The sequence below is a fragment of the Peromyscus maniculatus genome, chromosome 5 (assembly GCF_049852395.1).
Source record: "Peromyscus maniculatus bairdii isolate BWxNUB_F1_BW_parent chromosome 5, HU_Pman_BW_mat_3.1, whole genome shotgun sequence".
Classification (NCBI taxonomy): Eukaryota; Metazoa; Chordata; class Mammalia; order Rodentia; family Cricetidae; genus Peromyscus; species Peromyscus maniculatus.
The window spans coordinates 139048104-139063145 of NC_134856.1; the positions used below are offsets into that span (position 1 = coordinate 139048104).

The 15042-nt window shown below is 50.9% G+C and overlaps 1 protein-coding gene across 4 annotated transcripts in view; it reads right to left on the minus strand.

Moving 5' to 3' along the window:
- Klhl3 (kelch like family member 3) overlaps positions 1-15042 on the minus strand; it is a 121413-nt gene that overhangs the window by 11582 nt on the left and 94789 nt on the right. For all 4 annotated transcript variants that reach the window (XM_006976751.4, XM_042278570.2, XM_076573441.1 and 1 more), the window contains exons 9-13: positions 8492-8609; positions 7895-8092; positions 7149-7250; positions 3692-3820; positions 293-433 (exon numbers count right to left, since the gene is read on the minus strand). In XM_006976751.4, coding sequence (XP_006976813.2) covers positions 293-433; positions 3692-3820; positions 7149-7250; positions 7895-8092; positions 8492-8609 — 688 coding nt within the window. The remainder of the gene's footprint in view (positions 1-292; positions 434-3691; positions 3821-7148; positions 7251-7894; positions 8093-8491; positions 8610-15042) is intronic.

Sequence of the window (15042 nt, forward strand, 5' to 3'; positions counted from 1 at the left end):
TGAGTCTCAGTGTGAGTGTGTGTGTGTGTGTGTGTGTGTATGTGTGGTGTGTGTGTGTGTGTGTGTGAGTGTGTGTGTGTGTGTGTGTGTGTGTGTGTGTGTGTTGGGGGGGGCTATGGCCAGTTTTGGGGGTCCAGGTTCTCCAGTCCTCTAACTCAGCCTATGGAACAAATGGCCACTCCTACATTCAGGACACAGGCTCAGCTCCATACTCTGGTAATCCTGCCTCTTTCCTACTGTTCAGAGCCATTGTCTACAGGGAGGAGGAGCCGTGGCAGCCCAGTCACATTACCTGCATTGCGCCGGCACATGTTCATGTCAGCCACCTGCTTCCAGGTGTTTGTCCCAGGATCATAAACCTCCACACTCTTCCTCACCAAGGGTCCATCGTGTCCCCCCGTGGCATACAGCTGTCCGCTGAGCACCCCAACCCCTGAAAGGCAGAGCAGTATCCCAGCCTCAGGCCTACTAGAAGAACAGGAAACCAAGAGGCCTGGTGTCCGGTCCTGGACAGCCATCACCAGCAGGGTGACTTGGGGAGCAAGTTCTGTCTCCCTGGACCTCAGTCTCCTTATCTGTAAAACAAATACAATGATGCCCTTCCCAGCTCCTAGTTAGGCAGACAGCCTGGAAACACTGAGATACAAAGCCAACATGACCTCATTTCTGCTTTTAAGATGAAAATATGCATGTGTGTATATATATATATATACCGGGACTAACAAAGGGATAAAAGAATCAAATCCACTAAAATGTGAAAAGTGGCTAATTCTCAACAGTAAAATGATACCCATTTCCCTCTTGTCTATCCACACAGCCTTGTTTTCCTTCAATGTCTTAGTATCCAGCCTTGTATCCATTGTGTAAACAGCCACAGAGCAGGACTGCTGAGGTCACCTCTGGGCAGACATCCCTGCCAGCCTGTTCCTTCAGGCCCTCTTCTCCTTGATGGAAGAAGGCATAAACATCTCCAGAGAGAGCTGACCAAGACAAGCAGTCCTTTGCCGTGAGACAAGGAGATATAGGTCATAAAGGAGGAAATTGTCACCTCATGAGAGCAACTGACTGGAAGCTGGGACGCCTAGGTCCGCCTCTCTCACGGCCCTCCGGGTGACCCTTCCTCTCTCCCATTCATGGAGGGGGGGAGTTGGAATGACTCAGTGGTTCCATGAACACTACTCCCTTATGTGGACAGGCTACATCCCCTCTGCTGAGAACCTTCTGGAAAGACAGGACTTTAGTCCCAGAGTCACTGGTCAGAAACCCAAAAAAAGGTGCTGGTGAACGGGATATGCAGCCAGATTGTAGGTCCAGGGCTGAATCTGGAGGCTACAGGCTTCATAAGGTCAAGAACTGCTTATGTCCAGCCCTGGCCTGTTCTCAGTGCTGCTGCATAGGCCCTCAGCAGATCTAAATAACAAGATGTGAAATCCAGCCAGTGGTTATTTATGCAGGTTAGCCAGCGGTTCCTAGCAGTTTCCCAAAACTAGCAGCAGATGGTGCTGCTGGGCCAGCAATGGCTGGCGTCAGGTTGTGAGATTCAGAAACTCTGTAGGCTCCAAGCTGCTTCACCTTCCCTTCCTCCAGGGTCATCAGGAGTTGACACCTCCGGGATCCCAAGATGGCCTCCTTTCCACCACCATGTCCACCCCTCTGCTCATGCTATCCACTGCTGAGGGAGCCAGCAGTCACCCAGGCACGGCCCACCAACTCTTCCACACCCCTCGTCCCTTGGCAGCCTGCTCTCAGACACCCATGTAGAGCCACACTGGACCTTAGACAGCTGGAAAACAGAGCCTTTGGTCTCTCCTTGGCTCTCACAGGAACCCACTATGATGAGCACATGGGCTCCTAGCCCTAGAGATGACACATTCCCCAGCTCTTAGCAGAGCGAAGCTTTGAAGGAAGGAATCCAAGGACAGGGTTCCATAGCAATCTGAACACAAAGCTCACCCCAAGCCAAGGTCACTGGGCCTTCCAGAAACATAAGCAGCAGTTAACGACATCATCTAGGGCCTCTAGTCAAGGATGGGCAGGTGACATCCACCCTAAAACACCTTCTGAACAACTGGGGAACAAAGGCATCACCACAGGCATGCCTGAAGCTCCGGGGACTGAAGACCCTGGCTTCCCTGTGACCCACTGCACTGTGTCAGGCTGTCTCCGGCTTCTCCGTGCCTTTAGCACTTGCTGCCATGGCCCAAGTCACCATATGGATTTTTAGGAGGTATAAAGAAGGTGCTAGAAGCTATAATTACTAAAGGATCAGGAAGCAGGGGGAAATCACAGGATTCACGGATGGAACTGGTCCTTTGAGTATGTGGGCAGCCCATATATTGCACAGCTGAGGTATCAAATGCCAAATATGGGGGAGGGGGCTGCCCAGTTGACATGATGAGGTCAAGCACACTCAGCTCTAAAGCTCAGGTTTCTTGACTTCAAGGCATTCGTGGGGGGCCAAGTGGTCAGGATTAGCAGAGACTGCTCCCCAAAAGAACTCCAAACACACGCTTCTGAAATGGAATTGTACAGACTTTCAACTTCACAGCCCATCCATGTATACACAAAACTTCTCTTTAAAAAAAATTAAAACAGCCTAATTTTTATAAAAAGTTAAGGATGTAGGTATGTGAGGTCATAATCTAGTCTCCAAAAGTAGATGGGGGCAGAGGAGAGAAAATGAACACATGTAACTCTACAGTTTCACTTCTCAGGAATCATGCGGCCTTCCCACCAGCCCCAAACTGAGAATCAGATCCGTCGCCAGGAGCCCCAGGAACTGTGGCCAAGGCCTCTGCTTGCTCCCTGAGACGGTGGGCTCCTGGGATGGTGGAGGAGACAAAGGGGAGAAGAAGAGGCTGTTGTGGCAGCTCCTGAGTGCCTGGACTTCCCCACACAACAGAAATAGAAAGCCATTTGGGAGGTCATGCTGCAGAGGAACAAAGCAAAGTGGGGATAAGGACCTGGGCTTATCCCCAGCCATAAACACTCCCAGGACACCAGCTGCAGGCAGGCCAGCTGGGCTCGACAACTGAGCCACAGCAACAGTGTCCCTCCTCCCTCACAGGAACGGGGCTCATGATCTCAGGTCTAAAACGCCTCACCCTGGAAAGAGAATTCTAACTCTGCAAGTTTCTAATTCTATAAGCTTGGGCACAGTGATCCACCTCTGAAGTCGAATCAGTATCAGTACGCCTTTTAGGGCTGAGGTGAGGAGAAAGTGTTGGAGGCATTGGCCAGGCACTCCTGTAATCCCCACATGCAGAGGCTAAAGCAGCAGGCTGTAAGTTTGAGGTCAGCCTGGGTGGCACAGTGAGATTCAGAGGAAGGAAGGGAGAATATTTGTATTCTGGTGCATAGTGGGCCTGTACCTTCCAGAGACGTAGGCCCATGTACAAACAGAAGGAATACCCTGGTGTGGCTTGGGCTATTGGTGAGACTGAGGCCTGCCTGGACCATGGAACAGTTGTCTAAAACAAAAAAACAGTAGTAACGGAAAGACATAAAAGACAACAACCCTTCTGTGCTGAGCGAGGAGTCCAGGGAAAAGGCAGATCCTTGTGTGACAGAGCCGTGGATGTGGAGGAACTACTGACACCAACAGGAAAGTCTCAGTCATGAGGAGCACAGACACAGCGTGTGCCCCAATGCTCTCCTGTACCCCGAGGCTTTCTCCGAGGCTCTCACGTACCAGCGCCACTGCGTCGGGTGCTCATGTCGGCCACGTATGTCCACTCGTTGGTGGCTGGGTTGTACTGCTCCACGGTGCTCAGGCACTGCCTGGAAGCCCCATCATAACCCCCAACAGCATACAGCTTCCCTGGAAGAGACAAAGTGACTAAGGGCGGTGACGTGGAACAGCAGCTCGGCTGATGCTCCATTTTTAACCCTCCGAGGCACCTTTGCCTCATTCAGAGTTCTGGGTGGAGCCAGCTTCGTCTCCAAGCACGACAGGGCATGTCTCCCTTTGCATTTCTGCCCTCTATCTGCTCTGAAGCCATGAGACACTTAGAAGCACTGCTGAAGCTCTTTCTAAAAGGGGCCCCAGGTACCTGACACAGAACACCAGCCTAGCATCACTGAGGTTCCAAGTAATGTTGCTTGGAGAACTAGATTAAAAGACATAGCACTGGGAGCTACAAGGCAATCACACACCCAGCTCTCTGGCTCTGAGAAGACTATGGAAGAATATTCTTTAGTGAGAGCCCAAGTCCAGTCCTAGTCACTCCTCCCAAAACCCTGGCTGGCAGAGCAGGTGAGTGAAGTGTTCTGTGTACACTCTGAGTGAGGCAGCTGGAATTTTTCTGCAGATCACCTTTGTTCTCTGTGCTGTATCAGAACCCTGAAGCATTATCAACTATTTTTTTTTTAATGTGGAGTTTAGCCTGCATGTATGTCTGTGTGAGGTGCCAGATCCCCTGGAACTGGAGTTACAGTTACAGATAGTTGTGAGCTGCCATGTGGGTACTAGGAATTGAACCCAGGTCCTCTGGAAGATCAGCCAGCACTTTTAACTGCTGAGCCACCCCTTCAGCCCTTAACAACTATTTTTAAACAAAAATAACATTAAGCTACTGTGGGAGCCATCCCCAACTGGGGCTGGAGGCTGGGAGTGAGGTATAAACAAGAAGGGGGAAATCTGATCTATGTGAGAACAAGGGTTCAAACATCTGGGACTTAACACTTATGGTCTTAAGATGCAATAGGACAGTCCCTTCTGTGGGGGCAGGGATAGAGGCCCTACTTTGCCTATGGACATCAGATCTGCAGGACGCCATGACACTAGCAGCAGGTTAAACTGACGCTAACTTCAGGCTAATAAACACAGACATGGGCAAACCTATTCAGCAGAATTACTTCGTCAAGGATTGGGGGGCAGTACATGAGTCCCTGATATGGCGGGTACAGCTAAGATGCAAAAATCTTACGCATGATTGCGTTTTACCTTCTCCCGCCCAAACAATGCCGCACCATCACAGCTACTGACCCAGTAATCCTACTATGCTGTGTTTTTCTCTCTGAGTCTTTTCAGTTGACCTTTTTCAAAAAGACTTCATCCACAGCTCCTCCCTCGCAAAGTCAAAGTTGACAGAAAAATCCACTCAGTAACCTCTCCCCGAGTGCAAGCCACTAACACTGTGTGCTGGCTCAGGTGGTCCCATCTCTGTAGCACACCCTCCACTCTGTCAGGCACTTCCGTCTACACTCCAACCCCCGCTGTACCTTGTTCTTAGGAGTGACTCTTCCAGGAGGCAAGTAGCGAATTACCCTGCCATCTTAAGGGTCCTTTAGACTGCATGATCTTGGCAGTGAGATGATGAGGCCGAGGAGAGTGAACCAGTGTGGAAAGCTGAACCTCCAAACCTTTGTGAAGCACAGTCCACTCCAGCTCCTCCCCTGCATTCTTAGAAACACTCGCTGCTGCCCTGAGGCAGCCCACAGCCCTCAGAGCTTCCGGTGCAGGAGGGGCGAGAGAAACAGACCCCCAGCTCTCCTCTACACCCGCAGGGCAAGCTATTTGACTGGCTTCTGCAAGCAGGCACACCGGCAAAAGCCCTTGTCCCGGGCCGTGTTTTAAATCTCCACTGTCAAGGCACCTCCTCTAACCGTGTCAGCTAAAGCAAACGGCCACTCAAGGTCTCTCCTGGAGGGCGTTGTGAGGGCCTGCTATCTTTAAGCCTCTAAGTCTCTTGTTTGATGTTCTTGGCTGAGGAGCAAGAAGGGAAAGGAGAAGGTGACTGGACAAAGCTCTTGGATCTGATTGGCAAATCAGTTTCTGTCCCACCAAGAGGATGAGACCTTAAGAAACAGCTTATCCTGGTAGAGGGACAGGGTCCTGGCCTCACTGAGATGATTTGTTCAACTACACTGGGATAATATGCCTTTCAGTGAAAATTTCAAACTAATAGCACTGGTACAGGTTGAGACGCGCTGAGAGAAGAGATGGTCACCATCTATGCTGGTCAATTTTTGTCAACTTGACACAGAATAGAGCCACCTGGGAACTGGAACCCTCAGGGGAAGGATTGCCTCCATCAGACTGGCCTGTAGGCATGTCTGTGGATCATCTCGATGGCAAATGAGGGCCCAGCCCACTGTGGGTGGTGCCATCCCTAGGAAGGTGGTCCTGGGCTGTATATAAGAAAGCAAGCTGAGCATGCCATGGAGAGCAAGCCAGTAAGCAGCACTCCTCCATGGCCGCATGTGTACCTGTGTGTGTGTGTGTGCATGTATATGTGAGTGTTAGTATACATGTGTATGCTCTCATGGGTACACATGAAGCATCCATGCATACATCTGGATTAGCAGACATCAGTGCAGAGTAATACATCTTCACTGGCCCATCATCTCTAACATTTTAATTCAACTCATACTCTCCACATTGGTCCTGAGCTCACAAACTCCTGCCTATCAGCATTTGAGAATGGTCTCCTAATCAAGGTCAGGAGTCAGAAGACCTGGGCCGAGGACTGCTCTGCTATTTACTATCGTAATGCAAGTACTTCATTTGCCCTCTCCAGGTCTCAGTTTCTCCAGTTGAAAGACAGAACAATCTGAGACCTGCCTATCCTTCCAGAAGGCTTGGGAGAATAAGTAAGAGAAAGTTGTTTTTACAATCTTCCAAGTCTTGTCTGGCCAGGCCTCCGGTCTCAGCACTGCCTCCTGCCTCAGCCACACCCCACACCACGCCTATCCTGAGACCGCACACTTGTCAGGCCTGAAAAAAACGAGCCTGTCTTTCCCATTGCCCTGTTAACATGCAACACGTGAAGGTGAGCAGAGAATTAATAGGCATAATTAACCCATACGCTTACTACAGTGCACCCGAGTTTATATGTTGACTCAGGGCTCCCTACTTCCTTCCCATCCCCCCCATATCCCCCCCCATTAGCAGAGATATTGACAGGTAGCCAAGGAACAGACATCACTCTCCCCCAGGTCTCCTCTCTCTCCTAACATGCTGAAGCCCTTCTTAGCCTTGGCTCGGGAGCTTGCCCTTGGGGTCCCAGCCCTCAGTGGAACTGAACTCAGCCCAGTGACCTGAAGAATGGAGCCATAATGGAGGGAGTATCAAGCACAATGCCGGACTCAGGACAAGAGCCACAGGTCAGGGCAGGATGAGTCACCACCCTCTGCTGCCTCCTTACCCTCCACAACACCCACTCCCACGCTGCTCCGCCGCGTGTTCATTGGCGCCACGAAGAACCACTCATTGGTCTTGTAGCTGTAGGCTTCTACTGAGGCCAGGCCTAGGGAGAAGAGAATCATGAGATTCCTCCAGTCATGGGCCTCCCCCTGCTGTGTGAAGAACAGTGAGACCAGGAAGAGGCCAAGCCAGGACTAGACTCGACGTCCAGCTAGGTACACCTCTGCCTAGCATGTGGCCATGGCCCATAAGAAGGCTTGTTTCTGCCCTAAAGCCGAGTGATTAAGGTGGACAGCACATAAGAGTTTGGATCTGGAATGCCCTAGAGGTCCACATTTCCGCTAAAGGCTTGCTCTTGGGTAGTGGGAAGCGGTGGGACTTTGGGAGAGGGTCCTTAGCCACTGGTGGTGACCCCTTAGGTGACTTAAGATCACAGTCTCTCCTCTTCCTGTTGCTTCCTGGCTAATGAAGTGAGCAGTTTCACGTGGCTACACCATGCCATGATCAACAGCCTCACCACAGATCCACACAGGCCTGTGGACGTGAACCTGCACAACTGTACGTCATAAGACACCTTTGCTGTGTGTGAGCATTACGTCAGTATTTCCTGCAGTGCGGGAGAGCTCACTAATTCCGATGGGGTCATTCCCGAGTACTTCCACAAACGCACAGGGGCTAGCCCAAGCACTGACTGAGTGAAGCGAAAGTGCCCAGAGGAGAGGGGGCAGCAGCACACCCCGGACCTACCGGTGCTGCCGTCAAAGCCCCCCACTGCATAGAGGAGGTCGTTGAGCACCGCCGCACCCAGCGTGCTCCGGCGCTCCTGCATGCTGGCGATGGATGTCCACTGGTCCTTCACGCCATCATACACATCCACTGTCCGCACCCGCAGGGAGCCGTTAAACCCACCCACGGCGTAGACGTGGCCAGCCATGAACACCACACCTGAGACAGAGGGAAACAAAGCATGAGCTGGGGAGGGAGCTGCCCGCCCAAGTCCACGTGTGACATCAGGGAAGCAGGGTGGCCTTATGCCTGACTCGCTGTGGGAAGCCACCCCAGCTTTAGATAGCTGTGAACAGCTATGGGACTCTGATTTCTTCCCCTGTTTGTTCTCTAACTTCACCTGATTTGAGTAACTTCTCGGAGTTGGCTTAAATGCCTAAGCAAAGAGGAACCGGCCTCAGAGCAAGCAGCCCCGCCGGGCAGGTGGGAGGGGAAGTCTGGAGAAGAAGCGGGGCTTCGGGGCAGCACTAGGTAGAGATTTGCTGCTGCCGCAAGGCTGCTTGGAACCCAGGTGAGTCGGGGGGGGGGGGGGGGGGGGGGGGGACGGGGACTGCTTACCTGCTCTGCATCTCCTGGAGGGAAGCTCGGCTATCTGGTCCCAGCGGCCCTCCTCAAAATCATAGCACTCCACACTGCGGATCGCCTTAGGCGCCTGGCCACCAACCACAATCATGACCTCCAGAAAGACAAATGCACATTAACTACGTCGGCCCAGCATGCACGGAGTGGGCGGCCAATCCGTGGCCCTTCCACATGCTGCCTGCCGGTTTGCAGAGTTACACACAGGAAGATGCCGTCCTTGTCACTGAGGGGGTACATGGTCAAGAAAAGCCAGCCAGGCACCACAGAGGTCCACACTTTCCAAACACCCCTCTCAGGGTGATACCGAGGTAAGGCAAGTACCCTCTACAATCTCGGTACACAAAAGACGGAGGGGTGGGGTAGTTACATTGAGACTAACAAATGAATATGGGGTGGGAAGCATGGATTCTGGATACATTTTTAAGATAATATTACTGCTCAGAAGTATTTCTAAGTACCTAGACTGCTGAGGGTACCTATTACTTGCAGTAAAGAAAAAAATAATAAATTTTAAACACTGTTTTGTGGTACTGAATGAGTTACTTGACTGACAGTGCTCTGAAAGTGCTTTTTCCCCCTACAAGTAAGGCCGTAGCTGCCACAGCCAGGCATGCCAAGTGTGCTGTCATTTGCTTGTCAGTGTGATTGACAGATGAGGAATGTCAAAGTCTGAGAACACATGTAAGCAGCCAGAGGTCACTCCGCAGAGGAAGGCAGGACAGACAGGGGGGCCAAGCCCACGTGACACAGAGGTGAGGCTGCCATGGCTTCTCTTCCTGTTCTGGACAGAAACTGTGGTCCATGTCAACACTGCCCACTGCACACTGCATGTCATTAGGGAGTCATGAAAATCAATTCCGTGGGTTGTGACCAGAATACATCAAACTGAACATCACAGAGAATACACAGCCAGGGTATTAGCTTATGGAATATTTGTTCTGGTTATACCATCTAGATGTCTGTTTTGAACAGCAGTTCATATGCATTTCTTGCTGCAGGGTGTGGTTAAGTCAAAGGAAAGCCATGATCTGCTATGTTAATGAACTGTGCTGACTTGTGGCATCCACACTCCCAAAGCATTATACATGCCATCAATAAATAAGAATCAAAATGCCAAAGATAACAATAGCCTGCATATTTTGATAAGCTCAGGCAAACTCACACTGTCCCCATCATGATAGTATCACCCCTTCCTGACATTTCAACACCCTTACGGGATGTGTGAAAGTCTCAGCCAGTCAACATAAGCCACGGGGTTGAGCACAACCTGAAGCCTGTCTTACCCACCTGGCCGTCCTCACACAAACCTTTCCAACTCAGCAGGTCCATGGTTTGTCTGAGAATCTGTTTCTCACATGGCCCAGGACATGCCAGGCTCTGCTCCAGAAGTCAGACATTGAGAAGCATGTTTCTAACCCCTGGCCTGTAGGGCTTTCTTGCTGACATGCCATTAACAATTTCTGCCACACTGAACTGTCACACTGCTTTCTACTTCCTCACAATCTGTTACTGAAGAGAGACGGAGTCGTCTATATGACCATGTGAACTGGCAGGAGTATAAACCTCAGGAAAAGAAAAGGCCCAAGGATGGCTCAGCGGTCAAGAGCACTAACTGATGTTCCAGAGGACCCGCGTTCAATTCCCAGGCCATCGGGTGTCCGATCACACCAGGATTTTAAAATAAGGAAGAAGGAAAACCCCAAACTACCACCATTCCACAGTATCAGACATGACACCAGACTCCCTATTGCCCATTGGTCACTGCTCTTTGGAACTGGTTCACAGTGTCTGTGACCCAAATGTAGGTCACAAAATCTTCAAAGCTCGGGAGTCACTTCTGATCTCTAATCCCTTCCGAAGCAAACCAAAACACACAGGCCTGGCCTCACTGCAGCTCCCAGACCAGGACACACAGGCCTCACTGCAGCTCCCAGACCAGGACACACAGGCCTCACTGCAGCTCCCAGACCAGGACACACAGGCCCCACTGCAGCTCCCAGACCAGGACACACAGACTTCACTGCAGCTCCCAGACCAGGACACACAGGCCTCACTGCAGTGTTCGAGGCCAAGTCTTCACGTCCCTTTCCTGTGAGCCTCATACTGGAGCCCTCAGTTCAGGCTCAGCAGAATCCTTTTCAGAGAAAAAGCAGAGTGTACATTTCTTGCCACCACCTCTTGTTCAAATGGAGTCAAGGGCAGGTCTATAGGGTAGGGGGTCTGGGATGTTAATGTTAATGAACGCAGCTTCTTGACACACTTCAGACAATGCCCATCTCCCTCCTCCAGGGTATCGATAAAGGCTGTGTGTCCACAAACCTCCCTGAAACTTGCCTTAACTATCTCACTGTCATTTAAGTTAGCCCCAAACTCTTAGACTCAAGCAATCCTCCTGCCTCAACCTTGTAAAACTACAGATACATGCCAGCCCCTTGTGCCCAGCAACAATCACTGCTTTTTGGATAATCTGTCCCCTGGGGTGACCCTGGGTAAGGATAGGGATGCGGGGATCATAAGGAGTTGAAGAGCAGGTTCTGGGCTAACAACAATGCTAGCTGACCAGCACATAATCCTCCTAAAAACTGCACTGTACTTGAAAGTCTTGCAGGTACCTGGTGTCCTGATCGCAGGTCTCAGTTGTCCCTGTGGTGAGGGCTGCCATTCTGCTCCCTGGAGAGTTCTAGTTGACTGACTATGGGCAGCTGAACTCTACCGCGGCAGGGATAGTTATTAGGCACCTGCCGAGGAGAACACCACCACCACTGAAAGTCAAATGGCCATTTCTTTCAGTGACATTTCTTAGCCTGGTTTCTTAGAATGTGGACCGCCAACATAATGAATTTTAAAACACTCATTCAATCCTCTTTCACATCCACCATTCTGCTTCCAGGAGACTACCAATAGGAAAGAACGCACTGGAACCACAGGTAAACAGGGCCCCTGTGTGGACCAAGACTCTAGCCACAGGGAATGTCCACTCAGGTCAGAGGAACATCCTGGGCTGTGCACACTTCTTCATGGAGTAAGGGTAGAGTATGTCCAAACTCTCTTCCATGACAGGTGAGCCGGGCAGAAGGCAGGCCCAGCCAGTCGGTCCCTCGGGCCAGGGCAGGAAGCGAGTCTCTCTTACCCTGGTGCGTGGGGCCGCAGGGCTAACACCAAAAAATTCATCCGAAGGAAGTGTGTCCAGTAGAGTAGAAGACTGGTCCATGCAGGCTCCTAAGCAACAGGAGCCCTGGCAAGAGCTGACGGCAAGATGCAGAGGCAGTGGGGCTCTGGCAAGCAGACAGCAGGAGCACAAAGCCCAAAAAGGGAGTAAAAGACGGAAAAGATGGGGGCATTGGGGTCAGACTCATCTTGGCTCAACGTGAGTCCGTTACTAGTCATCTGTTGACCACAGGCAAGACTTTCAGCCTTGCTAGGCTGTGTTTTCACACCAGCATCACATCTGGAAACCGGGGTCTTTCTCATGGTATCTGTAGGCTTAGGTGATATGATGCTCACATGACAAGGCTCAGTGACCAGCAAACCGTGTTACAGGCAAACACTGGGCACCAGCACTGGTGCTCAAAGACCTTGCTAAAAGACTAGTGAAAATGTAAAAAGGAAATCTGTATGAGCCTTGAATGAGAGAGGGAAGTATATGAACCTCAGGGGTTCTATCCCGAGGTGAGGGCTCTCGGGATCCCAGGGTGTATGATGGAGCGTGGAATGAGATGGAAGAGAGGCAGTGCCAATCAAGGGACTTGGGCCAGGTGTGAGGTCACCCTAACCACCTGCCAGCAGCCTCTGCTTCTAACAGTTTTATCTGAAAGCAGAATGGTCCAAAACAGGAGCAGGCTGCCCTTATCCATCCCAAATGGCTTTTTGTATCATTTCTGCAGGGGTGGATAGAGGCGCCCACTGAGTTGGAATCACAGAAAAGCATCATGCCCAATGTATTTCCAAAGGTCTCCTTTGCACCCTCCGAGAGCCTGATTTTTTTTTTCTGCTGCCATCTGTGGAGTTGGGCAATGTAGGCAGGCTCTGAGACTGAGAGACGGCCTCTGGTTGTCCTTAGCAACCCAGCCTCAGGGAGCATGCTGGGTGCCAAAGGTATGGGAGCCAAGAGTGTGTCAGGATGATCGCCTGTCCCCACCTCAGGAACACACCCTTACCACCCTCTGCTGCTAGCTCAAGGAATTCTAGTCCTTTCAGGGAAAGGACTTCCTTGCAGACAGTCACTGCTGAGAAGTCCTGAGGAGAGTGCAAATCTCTCTCCATCACTCTATTTTTCCAAGTGTGATGTATCAGAAAGCCTGTCTGAGCTGAAATTCTGACAGCCCAAGACAGTCTGTCCTTGGAGTTCCTCCAAGGAGCCCGAGGACCTCCTCTTCCTCTGCTTCCTTGGTCATTCGCAAATCTCTTGCCATCTCAGAGAGACTTCCCGGAGGGCAGGATTCAGGTGTCTTCCCACAGAGGACTGAGGTAAAAGACTGTGGAGTTTAGAGGCCAATGCCACACAGCAGTTTGCAGCTACTCAGCCTCATCTTAAATCTCAGCCCAACCATCCACTGGCTGTACTTCAAAGACAGGGCAGACATCTTCTGATCCTCCTATAAACTCCCTGCCCTTTGTGTGTGCTACCTTAGTGACTTACGTCTATCAAAGAAAATAGCAGAAGGGATGGATGGTGGTTCTGCGACGAGGTTCCAGCGAGGCCGAAGCCTCTGTCTGGAGCATGCTCCTCACTTTTATGTGGTAAAGTTCCTCACTTGAGAACCAAGCTACCTTGCACTGAGGCCCATGAGACAAGAAACCAAAGTCGGCCAGCAGCTGTGTGAGCGAGGCCTTCCCCAGACTAGCCTTTCGATGGCTGTCACCATGACCTCCAGTTTGGCTTATGAGAGAGAAGAGCCAGCACAATCTAGCTAAGCCACCCTGGGACAGCTGCCCACAGAAACGGCAACACGGTCAATATCTGTTGTGTTGAGCCAGCGAGGAATACGGAAACAGATCATGCATAATCCATAGGGAGTCGATGACATATCCTACAAGTCAATTTTCCTACCTTCAAAACGGGAATGATTACGACTGTGAAAATCCTGAGTAGTAACTGTAGAGGACTTAGCCCAGTGCGAGGCACCTTTGCTCAGTAAGCGAGGTCCTCTGCTGTTGTCACTGTAGGGACTGTCATCCTGCACTGCCATGGATGGGAAAGCTCTGGGAGTGTCACTCAACCCTCCCGACTCTCAGTGCTCTCTACCAGCATCCAGACCCATTATAAAGACAAAACAAGATAACGAGTGATGAACGCTCGGCATGGAACACTGAGAGGCTGCCTAGCAACTGCTTTGTAAGCAATGTACTGTGTCATCCATATACTGTGGATGCTTTTTGTGACACGGACAATGACCCAGGAAGATGCAAGAAACAAAGTACCCATCACCCTGAGTTACCATCAGAGCCAGTGTCCAGACATGAGCCTCACAGACAGTCTGCATTTACTCTGTCAGCTTGGGTATCAGCCCAAAAAAGGCTTCCCTCATTATACTCCACAGTGCAAGAGCGTCTTGGGCACTCCTCCATGACGGTACTTACGTCATGTCATTGTTCTGCACATCTGACTCCTGAGAGTCTCTTGAAGAATGGACAGTTAGCCCAGTGCTGGGTGACTGTGGAAGGACATTGAGTGAACTGATGCCACATGACCACTTACAGCCCAGTGCAGGCTGGGCTCTGAGATCTGTTTATTTCATCTAAGTGTCGTCTGGTCTCCCGGGAATGGTGGCTTGGTTCACTCAGTGTTGGATGGTTTTGTGGGCTGAACCAAATATTCTATAAAGCAGGGTGCACATCCTTATTATACCCATGCATAGTGAGTGCACAGTAAGCGAAAACACGTGTGGGTGCTGAAGACAGTGGGGAACAGCGAGAGGTGGAAGAAACAGTCGTTACTTGTTCTTTTACCACATCTACCGTTCACGGGAACCCTTACCATCAGCCACCCCGTGCCAGGGTCTGGGCTGTGTGCCAGGGACACCAGCGGATAACGCCTGCTGCCACAGAACATACAGCTTAGCACAGAGTGTACACTGCAGAGGAGAATCCTATAAACAGTTGTCAAAGCCTCCACCTGGGGTGCACACATGCTCCTGAAACCAACACCCCTCCTCTTTACAGACCGACCTTTACATCACCAATTCAGCCAGTAAAGATCCTCCCCATCAACTGTGTTTCCACACACGGGTGACAAACAATCAAAAGTCAGATTTTAGAAAGGAAATACTGCGGTGTGCACGGTCAGCTCTAATTCTCCTGGAAGTCAGTGGTGGAGTGCTGGTTGTGTGAGGCCCTAGTATCGATTCCCAGTACTTCCAAAAGGAAAAAGAACATTTATAATTGTGTCAAAACAAAAATGCCATAAATAAATCTGACAACAAGCAGGCAAAAGCCATATGTGGACAAGAGAAAACATCACTGAGAGAGGTCACTGAGCCAAATAAACAGGGACAGACGAGTGGCAGACTGTCAGATAATTCCCCCAT